This window comes from Bos mutus, chromosome 17, assembly GCF_027580195.1.
Source record: "Bos mutus isolate GX-2022 chromosome 17, NWIPB_WYAK_1.1, whole genome shotgun sequence".
In the NCBI taxonomy this organism is placed as follows: domain Eukaryota; kingdom Metazoa; phylum Chordata; class Mammalia; order Artiodactyla; family Bovidae; genus Bos; species Bos mutus.
Genome location: NC_091633.1, coordinates 64880899 through 64900277, shown reverse-complemented (window position 1 = coordinate 64900277; position 19379 = coordinate 64880899). Strand labels below are relative to the sequence as shown.

General features: G+C 38.6%; 1 protein-coding gene across 4 annotated transcripts in view; it reads left to right on the top strand.

The window, feature by feature from the left end:
* LRBA (LPS responsive beige-like anchor protein) overlaps window positions 1-19379 on the top strand; it is a 759310-nt gene that overhangs the window by 685952 nt on the left and 53979 nt on the right. For all 4 annotated transcript variants that reach the window (XM_070386647.1, XM_070386648.1, XM_070386644.1 and 1 more), the window contains exon 49: window positions 18657-18746. In XM_070386647.1, coding sequence (XP_070242748.1) covers window positions 18657-18746 — 90 coding nt within the window. The remainder of the gene's footprint in view (window positions 1-18656; window positions 18747-19379) is intronic.

Sequence of the window (19379 nt, the reverse complement as noted above, 5' to 3'; positions counted from 1 at the left end):
CTGTATCGGTCACAAAGAGCTGGACATGACTGAGTGACTTTCACTTTCATAGTTGCTCATAATAGCAAAAAAAAAAACCCCACAAGAACCACATAAATATCTAACAGTAAAGAAACTGATTAAATAAATATAGGTAAATCCATACAGTGAAATGCTACTATATACATCTTTAAAATTATAACTGTATATTTCTATATTTATTGTTATGGAAAAATACTTTCCATATTACATACAAAAACAGATCATGTTTTGAAACATAGAAAATACACATTTTGTGATGTGTATTTATACATTAGGAAATTTCTGATGTTTATATGGTCATCTTAGATGTTTATATGGTCATCTAACTGAAAATACGGAGAAGGCAATGGCACCCTACTCCAGTACTCTTGCCTGGAAAATCCCTTGGACGGAGGAGCCTGGTAGGCTCCAGTTCATGGGGTCACTAAGAGTCGGACACGACTGAGCGACTTCACTTTCACTTTTCACTTTCATGCATTGGAGAAGGAAATGGCAACCCACTCCAGTGTTCTTGCCTGGAGAATCCCAGGGACAGAGGAGCCTGGTGGGCTGCTGTCTATGGGGTCGCACAGAGTCGGACACGACTGAAGCGACTTAGCAGCAGCAGCAGCAGCAACTGAAAATAGTTATTTAATCTTTGATTAGCGAGATCATGGAATTCTTTTATTTGCTACTTTCTGTATGCTGAAAATTTTTCCTCTGGAAAATCAAAAGGAAAAATCCAAACTCCTGGTCTTTCACTCTTGTGAGGGGAAAAAGTATCTGCTTGAAAATTCAAGCAAGCAATGCAGGTTAACATGGGGATAAGAATATTGACTTTGGTTTTGACTTTTTGGAGGTCTTTTGTGACTACTTTCTGGGACTGGCCATTTTTAATGTTGGTAGGATAGTGACTTTATATATAATGATCTTTGTGTAACTTCAGTAAAGATGAAGGAGGTTACAATTTCTTCACTTACCTCTCTCAGAAATTACAGTACCTGTAATCAGTTTTTTAACTCGCTGAACTAGGATTGTTTTTCATACATTTTGGAAACAAATTCCCTCATTTTTTCCAGCATATTTGAGGAGGACCACAAAAGATCACTTCCACTCTTTCAGAAAATATCTTTGGTATATCACTGTTAATTGTAGTTCTTATCATCATTTTCTAAAAGCAGGAAGGCTTTTGACTCAGGACTCATAAAATCTTGATTTCTGGGTTCACTACTAAATTGTGTATGTGTGGTGTTTGTATGGTGTGTATATAATTAAATGGTATATAAAGGGATTTTACAACTTATTTATCCAAAAATGTGCCAGAACCCTGAGAATTCAAATACCACAAAGTATAAAGTTAAAGAGTAGAAAGTCTCCAGCTCTAAGATTAGACTGTGTTAACCAATGCCAGAGTCGCATGCTAAAGTCAGCTATCGTGGTTTCTATATGATGTTCTTTGATATATACAGAAAAAAGCCTCTGCCGCCGAATTCAGTGCCTTTTACTCATGTTTGAAACTTCACCATTAGAGATGATTTATTTAATTACAGACCTATTTTTTGAAACAACTTTTTCTAGTCATTCAGCTCCCTGTGTGTAGGACTTGATGGTAGACTTTGACAACAGGAAAAGTACAGACACAGCATAGGGTTTGAGCACCCAGCGTGTAGGGAGTGCAGGGACAGACTCCAGGGTGCACCGGGGCTAAGGGGCGGAGGTGGGGGCTCAGAGACCAGAAGGCGCGCTGCCTGTAGGTGCTGCTTAGGGCACCGCTGATGGAAACAGCATCTGCCGTCTGTGCTTTTCCTTCTCTCACCTTACTGAAATACTCACTACATTTGCTCTGGAAGCATCGTTTTCTCTTCAAGCAAATGCACTGTTATTTTATGTTTATGTGAGTTCAGAAATTAAAGTTATTCATTCCTTCTGAAAATGGAACTCAGCTCTATTTATAAAGATGAGTAGAGAAGAGGAAAAGGAGAGATGTGATCCTGCTCGATTTAAGGAATTACATACAGTGGGTCTCATAATATGAAAGTAAAACCCGAAAAATTTCCCCTAAGTTGTGTTTAGTGTCAGTGGTTGATTTTCCCTCTTCCAAATGCTGTTGTAGTAGCACATAATCACTCTGAAAAGATCTGTTTTCCAAAAGAAGCAGCAGCAGTGTTTAAGTTTACATGACCCCAGTCTCATGACAGCAGTAGCAAATCAGATATCTTATCCAAGGAAAAGCATTTTTTGGCTTAGAATTCAATCATTTTCATGGTGGGAGTCAACAGCTTACTCCAGCTCTAACACTACTGCAGAACACTCGCTGCAGTGAATCTTTCAGAAAGCATAAACACAATTGGTATTTATAGCATTGTTAACATTTGCTAAATAGTTAGGGGAATGGTCTGTAAGCCTGTTTGAAGCAGGTGGGGGAGCAGGAATCTTTGTTGTGACTGCGGTGAGATTTAAGAGTAGAACATTAGTACAACGGGGTTACAATGGTTGTAGCAAGAGAATAAAGTGGAAATTTTGAATACAATAAGTTAAGATTGCACACGGCCGCAATTCAGAGTGTAACAAAAATAATCCTGATGCATCTCTGGCCAGAAGTGTGTTACACAGATGGCACATTTGACACAGTGCAGGGCAGGAACTGTACAGTGAAAAGCCAAATAAACAGTAAGGATTAGTCAAGTTTTAATTGAAAACCTACATAAAACCTTGAAATTATGCCAAACTGTCTTGTATATTAAAATCACAATCAGAGTTTCCCTTAAACATTAAAATTGTCAATAAAGCTAATCTTCATATTTTGCCAGTTATTATGCCTCTTGCAGACTTTTGAATTAAGTAGGTGTAGCTAAATTTATACACCCAAGGACGTGAAGCAGAGTGTTCATATTTTTATGATTTTTTTCTCTATCAGTTGCCCAAGGAATCCTGAGCCGCTCTATTATGCTGATGACTTCTGTCATAACCCTGTGCTCTCTTGGCACCATCTTTATTTTAAATTGAAAGTGTGAAAGTACTCTCAAATCAAGTGACTGAAAATTTTTTTTCAAAATATTAAACTAAATTCAAGCTTCTAGAATGGTTAAGTCAAATTACCTAGATTTGAAAAATCTCTGTAAGACTATTTGCAAGTGTAACCGATTGCTGACTGTTAGAATAGCATAGTCAGATTTCAAATTTCAGAATAGCAGTGTTATTTTCTTTTGTTTCTACAAAGAAGAGGAAGTTTACTTGGAATCACTATTTTTAGTTTATATTATTGGTGCAAAGGAAGAACTGAGGTTCTGTGAATACAGTATTCAGGAAACACTTAAGTGCAAAATTTTTAAACGTTACATATGACTTAACGCTGTTGTAACAGTAAACATATTGCCTTCCCTCTGTCTCTGCCAGGTGTGTGTGTGTGTGTGTGTGTGTGTGTGTGTGTGTGTGTTTGTCTTTCAGTCTTAAGTTTCTTGAAATCAAAGATTCCTCATTCTACCTCATTTCAGTGTTTGTACATGGTGGATACTCACAAATACGACTGAGAAAATAGATGAAATGGTTCTTAACAAATGAATGACCAAATGACTGTTTCCATGACATAGTTTAAACAGATTTGTCTAGTTTTAAGAAATAATTTAACCTTCTGAATGCAACTATCCTGATTTCTTTTTTTTTCCCTTTGAGAACTTTGACTGTGTTTTCACTGTTTGCCTCTTAGTATTGGCAACCTCTTTGAAGTAACATTCCACTTATTTTTCTAGGCAGGCGGCTTTATCTACTCGTTTCCAGTAGCTAGAGATGGAGGTGTTTTGAATGAGCACATCAATGTTCTAGACAGAGATACTGTTTGAAATTATCCATGAACACAGTACTGCTGAACATTATTGAGTGACATTTGTTTCTCTTGGTTGTGTCTGCTCTGACTAGCTGGTTTCTTTCAGATTGGCAGCTGGAATTATGCTGCGGTGGATGGACAGCTCCGAGAAGCAGAGATTGTAGTGAGGCTGCGCTGGGTCTCAGTGTAATGTGCCCGGAATGTATGGGCTCAGTTAAAGGCTCTGATGGGAAACCCGGGCATATTTTCACAATTTATAGTTATTTTATGTATAACTTAAACATAAAGTTTAAGTGGTGACTTCCATAATATTATTGAGTAGATAAATAAGTAAAAATACTCCTTTTTCTAATTTTCCCTCTCCCCTGGTTTCTTGTCCCTAAATTCTTTTTGTTTTTAAAAGAGGTTTACTTTATTTAGCTGGCTATTCTCTCTTTGCTCTTTATGTATATTATATGCCATCATGATATGTATATGTCTCCAAATACCAAATGTAAGTAGAACATAGTTTGCTTACAAAATGTATACTGCATGCCTTTCTAAATATTTAGTTAGCAGTAAATGATGGTAAAATATTGCTAAAACTAATGGCTCCTTGAAACCAGATAGAAATAATTTAGGAAATAACCTCAAAATAACAAAATTAACTTTGTAGTAAGGTCTGTTGGTTTCACAGTGTTTGACCAATTTATCAACTGGAATTGTTCTGAGATGGTTAAGAAATACTTCTGGTTACTATTTCAATGGAAAAATTAAACTTCATAAAGCTGTTTTGTATTTTCGATTTTTCCTTAGATTTTTTAGTTTTAGATTTTTTTTAAAGGAAATTTTTTTGTTACTCTTTATTTTAAAAGTAATACTTGCTTTGTTTAAGACACCAACTAGAATAAACGTGAAGAAGGTATTCATTTTTATTCTGCCAATCTTTTCATCCACCGTCCACCAGAGATAAAAACTGGTAGGTTTATGTACCTTTCCAGATTTTATACATGTGTATTTATGTATGTACTCACATAGCATGTACTCATTTAACATGTGTAAGGGTGTTGTTATAGTTTATTTTTACATTTAATTTTTTTGTTAAATGAGATAATGCACTATATTCTTTGTTGATTTGGAATTGTTTTAATCAATGTACTATAGGCTAGTTTCCATATCACATGTATTCAGTTCTGCCCATTCACTTTAATGACTGTGTAGTATTCCATTAACATAAATGTGTAGTTTAGTTTTTACATAATAATAAAAAATTTTCTCAAAATTAAAAATAGTTTCAGTCTTTCAAGTCCAAATTTACATAGAATGACGTCTGTTCAGTTAACATATTTATTCACTATATCCATCTTTTGTGTGGATTACTTTGCATAATTTGTTGATTAAATATTGTCTGGTGTTTATTTTGACCATAAATCTAATTGACTTTTTAAAATTCCAACTGATAGTAGTATATCCATGAAACTTTTTTCTCTGATAGGTTATCTTTTACATTATACTGTATAAAGTTTGAATTCTATATTTCTTATTTCCAGAGAACTTGAATATTTACATTTCTATCTTAAAAGATTCCTTTTAAATAATTTGAGTTAGGTTTATTATGCTTTTTGGTTTGTACATTTATTGTTCTCGCTTTTAAAAAGTAATTCTGTATTTCATTTCTTATATTCAGAGGGAACTTGGTTTCTCAATGTTTCTAAATGTTGCTTTGCCTTTTTTTTAACCAGCTAGAGGTATTATGCAAACAAGACCATATATATTAGGTATAAAGATAATTTTCTCTTTTAGATTCTTGATCCATTTTAATCAAGTATATCTACTTGTCATGGATTCTGTTTTGGCCTTCAGTTCAGTTCTGTTCAGTTCAGTCGCTCAGTCGTGTCCGAGTCTTTGCGACCCCATGAACCGCAGCACGCCAGGCCTCCCTGTCCATCACCAACTCCCGGAGTTCACTCAGACTCACGTCCATCGAGTCGGTGATGCCATCCAGCCATCTCATCCTCCGTCATCCCCTTCTCCTCCTGCTCCCAATCTCTCCCAGCATCAGAGTCTTTTCCAATGAGTCAACTCTTCGCATGAGGTGGCCAAAGTACTGGAGTTTCAGCTTTAGCATCATTCCTTCCAAAGAAATCCCAGGGCTGATCTCCTTCAGAATGGACTGGTTGGATCTCCTTGCAGTCCAAGGGACTCTCAAGAGTCTTCTCCAACACCACAGTTCAAAAGCATCAATTCTTCGGTGCTCAGCCTTCTTCACAGTCCAACTCTCACATCCATACATGACCACAGGAAAAACCATAGCCTTGACTAGATGGACCTTTGTTGGCAAAGTTATGTCTCTGCTTTTGAAAATGCTATCTAGGTTGGTCATAACTTTCCTTCCAAGGAGTAAGCGTCTTCTAATTTCATGGCTGCAGTATTATCAGGATTTTTGTCCTTTAGGAATTAAATGCTAACTTCAACATGTAATGATTAGTAAGCTTTTTTAACTTGCTGATATCCAGCATATTTTAACAGTGGCCTCAGAAAGCACTGAGGCTGGTTAACTAGAAAGTTAGTTAGTAAATTTTGAGTGGAAATTGGTCAAATATCCAGCAAGTTTTTCTCCAGTTTAATTCAACTGTGTGAAGGGTAAGGGGAAGAAGAGGCTCAAGTGATATTATGTAACACAGGAGAAATCACTAAATGGCCTATTATGACTCTTTTTAAACGGTGAAAATTGAATTAATTCTGAAATCCAAACTATGAAGTCTTATTTGGATTTGTAAATATCTTTTGGTGAGTTACTCTACAGTCTTAAGATAGCCTTCTAGAACTTAATTTTGGTAATGTCAAAATTTTAGTATACTAATAATGGCACGTTACTTTTTATTAAATGATTTTTTCAATTTCCCTATCCCAAGTTTATAGTGCTTTTAGATGTAAATATATAGGGGATAAAATGCAATTTCAGAGTTGTGTGCTTAAGAAAAGCAGAGTACATATGTGTTTACCTTAATTGCATCCATATGTTTAAGTTATTTCTCCCCCAAACCCATCTTAAAATAAAGTTTTACAGCTTTATCGTTGGTTACTAAGTGCTGTACCGAGTTCACTTGTTTCCTCTGTTAGATTAAAAAGACCACTTCAGAGAGTCTAAAATATTCATTCTTAAGTTGAAGCCCTGCATTGTGACTAAGCCAGTCTACTTTCCTTTTCTTGTGTTTCTCTCATTCTTTCATTTTATCTAGTGTGTGTACCTATATTCCCTCTACATATTAATATAATGTCCCTTTCTCTCAGTATAGCCATAAAATCTGGCAAGTATGCAGTGGTTGGCACAGAAAACAATAGAATACACAGCTTGTTGAAAATCTTTTCATAATATTTCCATTTGGAAATCCATTAATAAATTCTCTAGGTAATATTTGAGATGCTGTTTATAAAATATAAGTATGTGGTTTTACTGGAAAGTCTTGAAGTATTTGCATAGTCTTTTTTATTACTATGTATTTCAACATCTGGAATGCTGCCTGCTGGATTCAGCTTTATTATAGAAAGTAGTAACAGGCTATTTACAGAAATAATTGGGAATTGATGAATAAGAATGAAGTAAACTTTCTGGTAGAAATGTTTAGCAGAATGTTTTTTTCAGTGGTAGGCTGCTCTGTGATAGTGTAGGAGGTATCTCTTAGCTGCATCCCTGCTGAATTGTGCTGACTTGGATAACCTTTCATTCATTCAGCATTTCATTCTTATTTCTTGAGCACCTACTGTGTGTCAGGCCCCCAGAGGCACAGCAATACTTGGAAGTCTCTGCTCTCAATGAGACAGGAATTAGACCAGTGATTCAGAATTTTAGTTAAGTAGGTAAAGTAAGTAGGGGGTCTGGACACAGTTGCTCCAAGAGCAACAGAGGAGAGCAACTGTCTGAATGAAACCTAGAAAGAGACTTCTCAGAGTGCAGAGATATGTGAGCTCATCTTAAAGAATGAGGAGAAGGCAACCACACAGAGAAAGGGGATAGAAAAGAATAGGAAAGCAATATATATAAAAGCAGTATGTCACATTACATCATATCTTACAGAGTTTAAGAGGGACAGTGTCAGGATGAGACTGGAAGCATAGGCCGGAGAGCCAGATCACTGTTGTTATTAGTCTTAATTATAAGTGATTAGAAACATTTAGTAAATGCTTCCCTAACCTCAGCCACACACCATGCTGTCTTTTATGTATATGTTGTAATACTAACATCAGACACTTACAGAGGTGTCACGAACTGTTCTGTATTTTATATTATTTCATTTAAACTTTACAACAACTCAATAAATACCCACTATCATTGTCACCATTCTTAGACAAGAATACTAAGGCCTAACTTGCCAGAGTCACTCAGCTACTATGTGATAAAGCTAATATCTGAACTGCAGCAGTCTGATTGCAGCGTCTGCATACTTAACCTCATGCTATGGGGCCAGCCTATGATAAGGAATTTGGATGGAAGGATTTTAACAAGAGAAGTCACCTAATCAAATTTGCAGCTTTAGCATTGAACATCTCCTTTCAAGTCCACACGTGTTTAACCTTTCTGAGCAAAGATGAAGTCTGCTGGCTAATGTTTATAATTTGGGATTTTTTTTAATATTTTTGTTCTCCATGTAGTTTTGCAGTAAACCTGAAAAAACAAACTGCTTAAAGGCAGGCACACTCTCCTATTTTCCAATAAATCTTTCTAGCACATTGCCTAAGCTGAATCCCCCCTTGAAGTAACCTAAGGCCAAATGTGTTAATAATTATTGAAATTGACTAATGGGTACATGGGGATTCATTATTCTATTTCATAATAAAAATTTAGCATAATAAACAAATTCTAAAAATTTATCACCTGGGACCAAAACTCTCTAGATGAAGTAGAGTTTATTAAAAACAGTTTAGGCATTTGGTAGAGTTCATTAAGCTACCCTATTACCTGTTCACCTTACTGTTATTCCTATATGTTTCCTGTGATTTCAGACCTCTGTTATGCATCTGAAATATTCAGGAATAGAATAGAATATCAGGAATAGAAATATTCCTGTATAAACAAAGGGCTGGAGTGAAAAGTGAAGAGAGAGTGATAAACAAAATTACTTGAAGGAATTTTTTCAAACCACACGTATTCCCCCAGGATTTCTCACTTGACCTTTGAGAATCACTGCTACAGAGAGACCCTGGAGTGTTTTTGTATCCCTCAGGTGTGTTGGGGGCTGAAAGAATGAGGATTACTGCCTTTCAGTTCAGTTCATTTCAGGTGCTCAGTCGTGTCTGACTCTTTGCGACCCCATGAACAGCAGCACGCCAGGCCTCCCTGTCCATCACCAACTCCCGGAGTTCACCCAAACCCATGTCCATTGAGTCGGTGATGCTATCCAACCATCTCATCCTCTGTCATCCCCTTCTCCTCCTGCCCCCAATCCCTCCCAGCATCAGGTTCTTTTCAAATAAGTCAGCTCTTCACATCAGGTGGCCAAAGTATTGGAGTTTCAGCTTCAACATCAGTCCTACCAACGAACACCCAGGACTGCCTTTAGTGATACCTTATAGAACTTTTCTAACAAAGACTCTTTTGTCCTCTTTGTAGCAACAGATATCTGCCTTTACTTATCACTCCCCATTCTCCCTCTCACTCCCATTTTGCCTCATCAAGAACTGTGCTCCAAACTTCCTGGTATATCCACTGCAGGGAACACAAGTTTCAGTCCTTGGTCAGAGAACTAAGATCCCTGGAGCGCAGCAAAAAAAAAAAAAAAAAATTAAACTTTGCTCTTCTCTTGAGCTTGTTTCTGTCCTAGTATTGGGCGGTCTCGGTACATAAAAGGTACTCAATATGAGGAGGGAAATGGCAACCCATTCCAGTGTTCTTGCCTGGAAAATCCTATGGACAGAGGAGCCTGGTGGGCTATAGCCCATGAGGTTGCAAGAGTTAGACAAGGCTTAGGAACCAAACCACCATATTACTTTCATATTAAAAGGCAATATAAATAGACAAAATAACTTTTAAAATAGTTACTGGTAGCTTGTCCAGTGCTGAAAAGTAATATTTTGTTTTATTCTAGAGCTTCATGACCTTTTAAATTATACCCACCCCCACAGGCAAATAAAAAGATGTTTTGGAATGCCACTTTGTGTGGCTCTAGAAACTAATAATTTTGTGTGTTATCCCAGGAAGAATATAGGTTAAAGTGTATGGTTCATTTCTGGTTCTGTTTTGCAGCCCAGTTTTTGTTTTACTTTGATTTCCACTTAAAGTTGGCCTATTTGTGTATCTTTATAAATCAGTCATTTGGGATACAAGACTGATTGATAAAACATACGTGCAAAATAGAGGATGTTATTTTTAACAGCAACAGCAAAAAAAGGTCAGGTAAACTTCTTTGCTGTGTGAATAGTTTGTACAAGGCACTGTTGTTCCTGCTTGCACACTTCTGAAATACATGATATTCTAGCCTTATGGTTTAGTTGCTTGGACAGACCAGTAATATACTAAAAACTAACATTACAAGGAAGCCTGAATTAAATGTGTGATTAGCAGAATGAACAAGCTATAAGATTTGGGAAATCTTAGTGATGCAGATAACCACAATGGTGTGGTCAGTCACCCAGCGGCAGACAGCCTAGAGTGTGAAGTCAAGTGGGCTTTATGAAGCATTACTATGAACAAAAAGCTAGTGGAGGTGACAGAATTCTAGATGAGCTATTTAAAATGGTAAAAGATGATGCTATCAAAGTGCTGCATTCAATATGTCAGCACATTTGGATAACTCAGCAGTGGGCACAGGACTGGAAAAGGTCAGTTTTCATTCCAGTCCCAAAGGAGGGCAATGCCAAAGAATGCTCAAACCACCACACGATTGTGCTTATTTCACATGCTAGCAAGGTTATGCTCAAAATCCTTCAAGCCTGGCTTCAGCAGTATGTGAACCAAGAACTTCCAGATGTATAAGCTAGGTTTCTAAGCAGCAGCAGAACCAGAGATCAAATTGCCAACATTTGTTGGATTATGGAAATAGCAAGGGAGTTCCAGAAAAACATATGCTTCTTTGATTATGTAAAAGTCTTTGTGTGGACCACAGCAAACTGGAAAATTCTTAAAGAGATGGGAATACCAGACCACCTTATTTGTCTCCTGAGAAACCTGTGTGTGCAGGTCAGGAAGCAGCAGTTAGAACTGCACATGGAACACTGGTTCAAAATTGAGAAAGGACTGTGACAGGCTGTACATTGTCACCCACTTACTTAACTTCTATGCAGAGTACATCATGTGAAATGCTGGGCTGGATGAGGCACAAGCTGGAGTCAAGATTGCCAGGAGAAATTTCAACAACCTCAGATATGCAGGTGAACCATCCTAATGGCAGTACTTTGGCCACCTCATGTGAAGAGTTGACTCATTGGAAAAGACTCTGATGCTGGGAGAGATTAGGGGCAGGAGGAGAAGGGGACGACAGAGGATGAGATGGCTGGATGGCATCACCGACTCGATGGATGTGAGTTTGAGTGAACTCCAGGAGATGGTGATGGACAGGGAGGCCTGGCGTGCTATGATTCATGGGGTCGCAAAGAGTCAGACACGACTGAGCGACTGAACTGAACTGAATGGCAGAAAGCGAAGAGGAACTAAAGAGCCTCTTGGTGAGGGTGAAAGAGGAGAGTGAAAAAGCTGATTTAAAACTCAACCTTCGAAAAACTAAGATCTTGGCATTCAGTCCCATCACTTCATGGCAAATAGAAGGGAAAAAAGTGGAAACAATGACAGATTTTATTTTCTTGGGTTCCAAATCACTGCAGATGGTGATTGCAGCCATGAAATTAAAAACCACTCACTCCTTAGAAGGAAAACTATGACAGACCTAGACCAAAAAAAAAAAGGCAGAGACATCACTTTGCCAACAAAAGTCCATATAGTCAAAGCTCTAGTTTTTCCAGTAGTCATGAGTGCTGAAGAATTGATGCTTTCAAACTGGTGTTGTTGTTGAAGACTCTTGAGAGTCCCTTGGACTGCATGAAGATCAAACTAGTCAATCCTGAAGGAAGTCAACTCTGAATAGTCATTGGAAGGACTGATGCTGAAGCACCAGTACTTTGGCCACCTGATGTGAACAGCCGACTCATTGGAAAAGATCCTGATGCTGGGAAAGATTGAAGGCCAAAGGAGAAGGAGGTGGCAGAGGATGAGATGGTTAGAAAGCCTCACTGACTCAATGTGCATAAATCTGAGCAAACTCTGACAGACGGTGAAGGACAGGGAAACCTGGAGTGCTGCAGTCCATGAGCTGCAAAGAGTCGGACACGACTTCGCAACTGAACACCAGCAGCAGCGGCAAGGCAGGACTCAAGCAGGGCTTTCTAGAGAGTGGTATGACTTAGAAGACTGAAGGTGAAGGAACTTATCTAGGAGAGACAGTGGCATAAGAGAAAATGTAAGGTAGAAATGGCTGGTTCTGTGTGTGAACGAAACCCTGCTTGATTGTACAGAGAGTTGGATGAGGGACTCGCAGTAGGCCTTCATCTTTTTCTTTCTTTTAAAAAATTTGTATTTTGAATTAAGTTTAGCCACAGACAAGTTGCAAAATTTCTTTTGTATGTTTCTTCCCAAGCACCCTCCCTCCGCTACCATCACCATGTTACATAACTTTAGTGAAATGATCAAGACCATGGAAATAATATTTGTTCAGTGTAATTAAGCTACAGACCTGGTGAAGGTCACCACATTCTCTAGTAACTCTTTTTCTGTTTAATGATCTTATCGATGACTGAATCACATGTATTTAGTCGATATCTTCTTGGTTTTCTTCTAAATGTAAGAATGAATCAATCTTTACTTGTCTTTAATAGTCTTGATATTTGTGGAAAGTGGTCACATATTTTGTTGAATGTCTCTGAATTTGTCTCATATTTTACATGATTCAAATGAAGTTATTTATTTTTTGTCAAGGATACCATAGAAATTATATAGCATTCTTCTCAGTGCCTCATATGAAGGCGTAAGACTGTATCTTTTAAGAACTGGCAGTTAATTGAAGACATTTGATCAGGGGAACACTACATAAAGGAGAGTTTGAGAAAGCGCAAGTCTGTAGGAAGAAATTAAATGACAAATAACAGAAGAGACACTATTATAATTCTCAATACCTGAAATTATAAGAAATTCCTGGATTCAAATAGAAATGATGAGTATGAGAAACTTATAAAAGAAGTAATTAGGTCTAGTTACTGATTATATACAAGAGGTAAAATTTTTAAATGTTAGTAAGATTCTGAGCATTAAAAATAAAATCAAAAGGGGAGTCTCATCCTTGATTGAGGAATGCTAGAATAAAATTAATTTTTCCAGATTTTAGATTTGATAATTCTAAGTGTGCTGGGATATACACATAGTATGGATGGACGGCCATCAGGCAAAGTGTAAATGAACACTTCATAGACATTGACAGTCCTCTGGCTTGAGATTTGGAAATCCTTCATATAGGGCTAAGATTTGAAGTCATGTTAAAAAAAAAAAAAAATCTAGGGCAGGAAGTTTAGATCAAGAAAATGTGAGTGTGAAAAGAGAACTTGCAGTGATGAGTTCATTTGTGGATGAGAAATAAGAGTAGAGGTTGGCAGAACACAGAGAATAAAGGAGTAGGTTAGAGAACCAAGCTAGTGTAGAGCCATAGATGCCAGAGCAGAGAGACTGTGAAGCAACCACGGTGTGATCAACAGTGTAAATTGCTTTAGAGATCAAGGTAATGCCAGAATGGCAATGAGCTTTAGAAACAATGAGAAGGATCTAGAATTATCAGTTGATAATATTAGGTTTGACTCTAAAGATTTGAGATTACCTTACAGTCTTATTCTATAATTTTCTCACTTGATAAAGCCCTTTCTGTTGTATTGCTATCACCAACAACTCAAAGGTTAGTCAAGAAATATAACATTTGTGTCTAAGAATTATGTAATTTTTTTAGATGTCTTCAGGACTTAGCAAGAAAAATATTATTTAACCTATGTGGGATAATACAACTTTTATTTCATAATTGAGACAGAATTCACACCACTGTGTTCCATGACTTGAAAAATCATTTCCCTATAAAAGGTCTGCTGCTGCTGCTGCTGCTGCTAAGTCTCTTCAGTCGTGTCCGACTCTGTGCAACCCCATAGATGGCAGCCCACCAGGCTCCCCCGTCCTGGGATTTTCCAGGCAAGAGTACTGGAGTGGGGTGCCATTCCCTTCTCCGTACAAAAGGTCAGTAATGAGTAAATTTTATTAAAATTTTAAGACAAAAAAAATTGTATTAGAAAGGGGAGATTGGTGTTTTTAAAAGTTTTCTCACCATCTATGTACTTTTCGTTTCAAAAGAAGGCTAAGTACATGTAGTATTAAGGATATTGGTATTATGTTGTATTGAGGCCAGTTGCATTTAATTTATATCTATAATAAAAACTTATGTGCGATAATGTCGTTAGTTTCTCTATAGTAGTTGGTGTTACTGACCACTCTGTCTTTGAAATTCTCATCTATAGCTTCCACATCACCCTATCCTGCTCCCCAGCTCCTAGCAGCCTCTCCCTTCTATTGTCATCTTCTTCATATCAAACCCTAAATATGAGCATTCCCTAAGTTTCACCTCTGTGTCCTTTTATGTATGTGTCTCATGTATTTTCTTCCTGGGAGCTTAACCAGTGGACTTCAAACTGTGCTCCATAGTCCTAAGATTTCTCAGAATTGTCTCAGGAGCTGCTGTGTAAGGATGGTTTTGCCCATCTTTAAAGTTAAATAGCCCTGTCTCTTTGTTTTTTGTATTGGGGTTTTGTGTAAAACTTCATTTGAAAAAGGAAATCATTTCTGCTGCTTAAAAATACGTACATAAACAGAGTGAGAGGGAAGGATCAAAAACCATTGACTTAAATTTCTCTTGTATGAATGACACCCAAGTGAACACCTCTGATGTTTCAGCCCAGGGCCAGTCCTAGGCTTTCTTTTGTCACCTGGACGTCTCAGCCTGGCTCGACAGCTGTCACCATCACTTCAGATTTCCACATCTGACATAAAATGCACTTTCTCCTGCAAAGCTAGTTCTCCCTCACAGAAATTTATATTTCTGTTCATTGCTTTACTACTCTAAAATATGCACGTTCAAAAGAAAAGAATTAATGTCTTTTGTCTTCATTGCTCAAAGTCATCAGTCTCTAAGAATTGTTGATTTGGCCTTAGATCGTGGTTCACATATTTATCCCTTTCTTGCAAATAACACAGCTTCCGTAAGGACTGAGGTATCCAGTTCCTTATGTTTTGGACTGCTCTCTGAATCTCCAAGGAGATCTCTCCGACTCTGGGCACTTAGCCCTATAGTATACTTTGAAATGCTGAGCCAGATTTCAGTTTTTGTTTTTTTTTAATAATGTAGTCATTATCATCACCACTCTCATTGTAAACTCCTGAAGTGTTTCTTCCTTTTCTGTTTTAGCTGTGTTTAATGGGGATCACGCTAAGGCCCCAAACCCAACAACATTTTATTTAGTGCCTTGTATGTGCTTGGCATTGTGCCAAACACTTTATAGGTATTACTTAATTTTCCATATAATTCTCTAAGTGAGGTATTATTAATATTTCTATTAAGCAACCTATTCAAACACAGCAAATAAATGGGAAAATCAGGATTAGCACTCTTAACCAGTTAACTCCATAGGCCAAGTATGTAAGCTGCCTGTTCCCCATTCCCCTTCTTTTAAATGAGGGGAAATGTATGTGGGCTGTTGGGCCAGGACCCCTGAAGGCGGCAGTCAAGGGAAAGGACACTGGCTTCGCTGTTTTTAAAAGCATGTTAAGGTTTATGTTAAGCCAGTTGTGAATCCATGCATCTTAAAAAAGCTGTGCTCCCACCTCCTCCTCTGTGACTACCTTAGGCCTGCCCACCAAAAGGTTGCCCTTTTGTGATATTTTTTTCCTCAAGATTGTCCTTGATGTTGATCGTGAATTGATTTCACCCCATCAAAAAATGTTTTAGATACTGCTCTGAAGTGACCCTAGTCTCTACTCCTCACTTCCTGGTGACTCCTTTTCTGGTTTCTGAAGTCTGGGTCTAGCCGTATCTCTTGCCAAGTCATGCTGCTCTAATTGTGTGTGAGCAAACACTTAATGACGAAGATGATGTTGATATTAGAGCTACTTTATTAATTCACTCATTGGGTTGTAAACCCATGCTTTTTGTGTGCTCAGTCTTATCCCTAGGCCATGGCATTGTCCCTAACAGATAAGGAAGAATAGCTTACTGGTTGAGAGTATGAGCTCCTGAATCAGGCTGCTTACATGCAAAATTTGAGTCTGCTGTTTAATTACTGTGTGACCTTGGACAAGATATTTAAGTTCTTTGTGCATTATTTTTCTTTATCAGTAAATAGATAAAGTACTCACATCATACAGTTTAAAGATTAAATGAAACAAGATACTAAAATCATGTAGAAAAATATCTGGCAAATAGTAACTACTAAATAAATATTTGTTATTGATGTGTGTGTGTGCTCTGTTGTGTCTGACTCTTTGCAACCCACGGACTCTAGCCAGCCAGGCTCCTCTGTCCATCGGATTCTCCAGGCAGAAATACTGGAGTGGGTTGCCATTTCCTAATCCAGGGTTATTGTTGTTAGTAGCCCTCAACGAATATTGGCTGACTGCATATTGAGAGTCTAATCTGTACCAGTAAGCACTTTGCTGTGTTGTTTTGCATACATACTATTTGCTCCTCAATATCAAAATCACTGCAGATGGTGACTGCAGCCATGCAATTCAAAGATGCTTACTCGTTAGAAGGAAAGTTATGACCAACCTAGATAGCATATTGAAAAGCAGAGACATTACTTTGCCAACAAAGGTCCGTCTGGTCAAGGCTATGGTTTTTCCTGGGGTCATGTGTGGATGTCAGAGTTGGACTATAAAGAAGGCTGAGCGCCGAAGAATTGATGCTTTTGAGCTGTGGTGTTGGAGAGGATTCTTGAGAGTCCCTTGGACTGCAAGGAGATCCAACCAGTCCATCCTAAAGGAGATCAGTCCTGGGTGTTTATTGGAAGGACTGATGTTGAAGCTGAAGCTCCAATACTTTGGCCACCTGATGCAAAGAGCTGACTTATTTGAAACGACCCTGATGCTGGGAAAGATTGAAGTGGGGAGGAGAAGGGAACGACAGAGGATGAGATGGTTGGATGGCAATGGACATGGGTTTGGGTAGACTCTGAGAGTTGGTGATGGACAGGGAGACCTGGCGTGCTGCGGTTCATGGGGTTGCAAAGAGTCGGACACAGTTGAGCTGAACTGAACTGAATAACACTGTGAGGTTGATGTTATTATTATCACCCATATCTTACAAGAAGAAAATTGAAGCTGAGGTTGAATGACTCGCCCTGGGTCACATAGCTTGTCAACGGTGTGCAGTCAGCGTTAGCACATGGTCTGTGTGCCTTCAAAGCCCATGGTGCTTTTCCCATACCACTCAGCTTTCACAGAGGCCTTTGCAGTCCTTTCTGCCTAAGCCGGTCATAGTGCATTCCTTGAATTTATTGAGCTAACTGCATCAGACTGTTATTCAGTCATCCAAGTACATGTTCTGCTTTCTATATTAGGAATAGTTTCTTCAAGGGCAGAAACACTGATACCTCATATACTGTTTACCTCCTTGATGATTACGATTGAATACATAAATGGGTGAATTGCTATCATTGTTCCTTAAAAGATGGTTGTAAAGGACTACTAATGGTATCCTCATCAAATAAAAAAGGAAGTTAATACCGCATAATTTTATTTCCCTGTTTATGATTTATTAATCACCTACAGTTCTGCAGAGCATATAAAAATTGAAATACCTGTTTTATTAGGGATTAAAAAACAGCATGACAAACATATAGCCCCTTAGAAAGAGATTTTCTTCCTTCTTTTAGCTGAGAAGTTAAAAATACTGCTGTGGGGGTGTTGAAGTCACCTTTATATGTCTCTGCTTCCTTCTCTCCCCTCACACATACTGTGGCATTTATTCATTCACCCAATTTTAAAGATCTAAGAGTGAAGAAAATAGATAAGGTCCTCGCTCTCGCGGATCTTGTTTTAGTGGGAGGAGACAGGCATAAACAAGTAAAGAGATAAAATCATTACAGACAGCGACCACGTCTGGCATTTCAGAGTTTTCTGTGATGAGGTTGGGAAGTGAGCACTTGGGCTGGGTGGACAGGAAGAGTGAGGGGCTCGCAACAAAGGGCTTAGGCACACGTCTTCCAAAAAGAGCACACACACGTGGTCCTGGGCTATTGCTTGGATGCAACATATGGCTTTTACTTTGCTGTTCAGCCACCTAGGTTCAAAGAGACTGTCAACAATAATGCTCTTCCCATGGCAAAAGAGCATCAGGTGATTTTTCACAGGTGCTGTATTTCTTTCTTCTACTTCCCAGGGTGAGATTGGGCCTAGAATCAAAGCAGTGCTTGGTTTTCCCTATACCTGTAAAAGATTAGCCTTAAGTCAACAGGGATGATGCAAGCAGGGGGAAAAAGATGCAAGAAAATAGAGATGAAGCCAAAAAGGACAATTTCTGATTGTAAGAGCTGGTTTCTGTTTCCCATCATGGCGCAAGATGAGAAAGTTCTGCAGGGTTTAGGAGGCACAGCTGCCCTGGCCCTGGAGAGCGGCCTCAGCCTTGTTGCCCGCCCAGGTGCTCAGCCCCACTGTGGAAGCACGGGGTGATTTCCAGTGTGAAACAAGCCAGAAGTAAGGGCTGACATTTCCAGGTGACACTTGTGGTTCTTTTGCCTGTAATTAGCACCTCTTAACCCTCAAACTTGCCCATGCCTTTTTCAGGCTGTGGAAGCTCAAATCCGAAGTTTTGGGCAGACGCCGTCTCAGCTGCTCATAGAGCCCCACCCTCCCAGAGGTTCTGCCATGCAAGCGGTAAGTGCAGCCTGCTCGGTCCTCATTTCTCGCGTCTCTTTGAGACCCTGCTTGACATTCTTAACAGTCTTCCGTTGTACTTGAGCTTCTCCACCACACCTTGGCCTGTTCTTCTAATGTACTGTTTGTGAACCTAATAACAGCCAGCAAATACTCCCTGTTCTCCTGGACTCTTAAGGAGGGCAGACATTGCTCCAGTGCTCCAGTATTTCATCAGGGCGTCATGTTCTGTGTTGCAGAATTAAAAGTTCCATCACTGTCTTATATCCTCATTCTAGGGTAGGGGGTGGATACATTTTCTGCTTTGATCCTATGAGTGCCTAGATTAATTTTCCTGTTGTGTTTATTCTTTACATCCCAATGTTTTCAGTTTGGGAATTTTGAAAGTAATCCTAATACGTAGGCTATGTTACTGAGAGTCAGGAACCTTGGAGGAAAAAAATGATGGTGTGATATACCAAATACCCAAAGCTTAGTGCCCACAACAGTGATTTTTCTTTCCTGTGATTCTGAGGGATAGTAGGCATTTCCTCTCGTTCACCTTGCTCCCTCGTGCACTGCTGCGGCGGGTGCTAAGAGGCGAGACTGCTCTTTCCATGTGGTCTTTTCATCAAGGAAGTTGGCCCAGGCCAC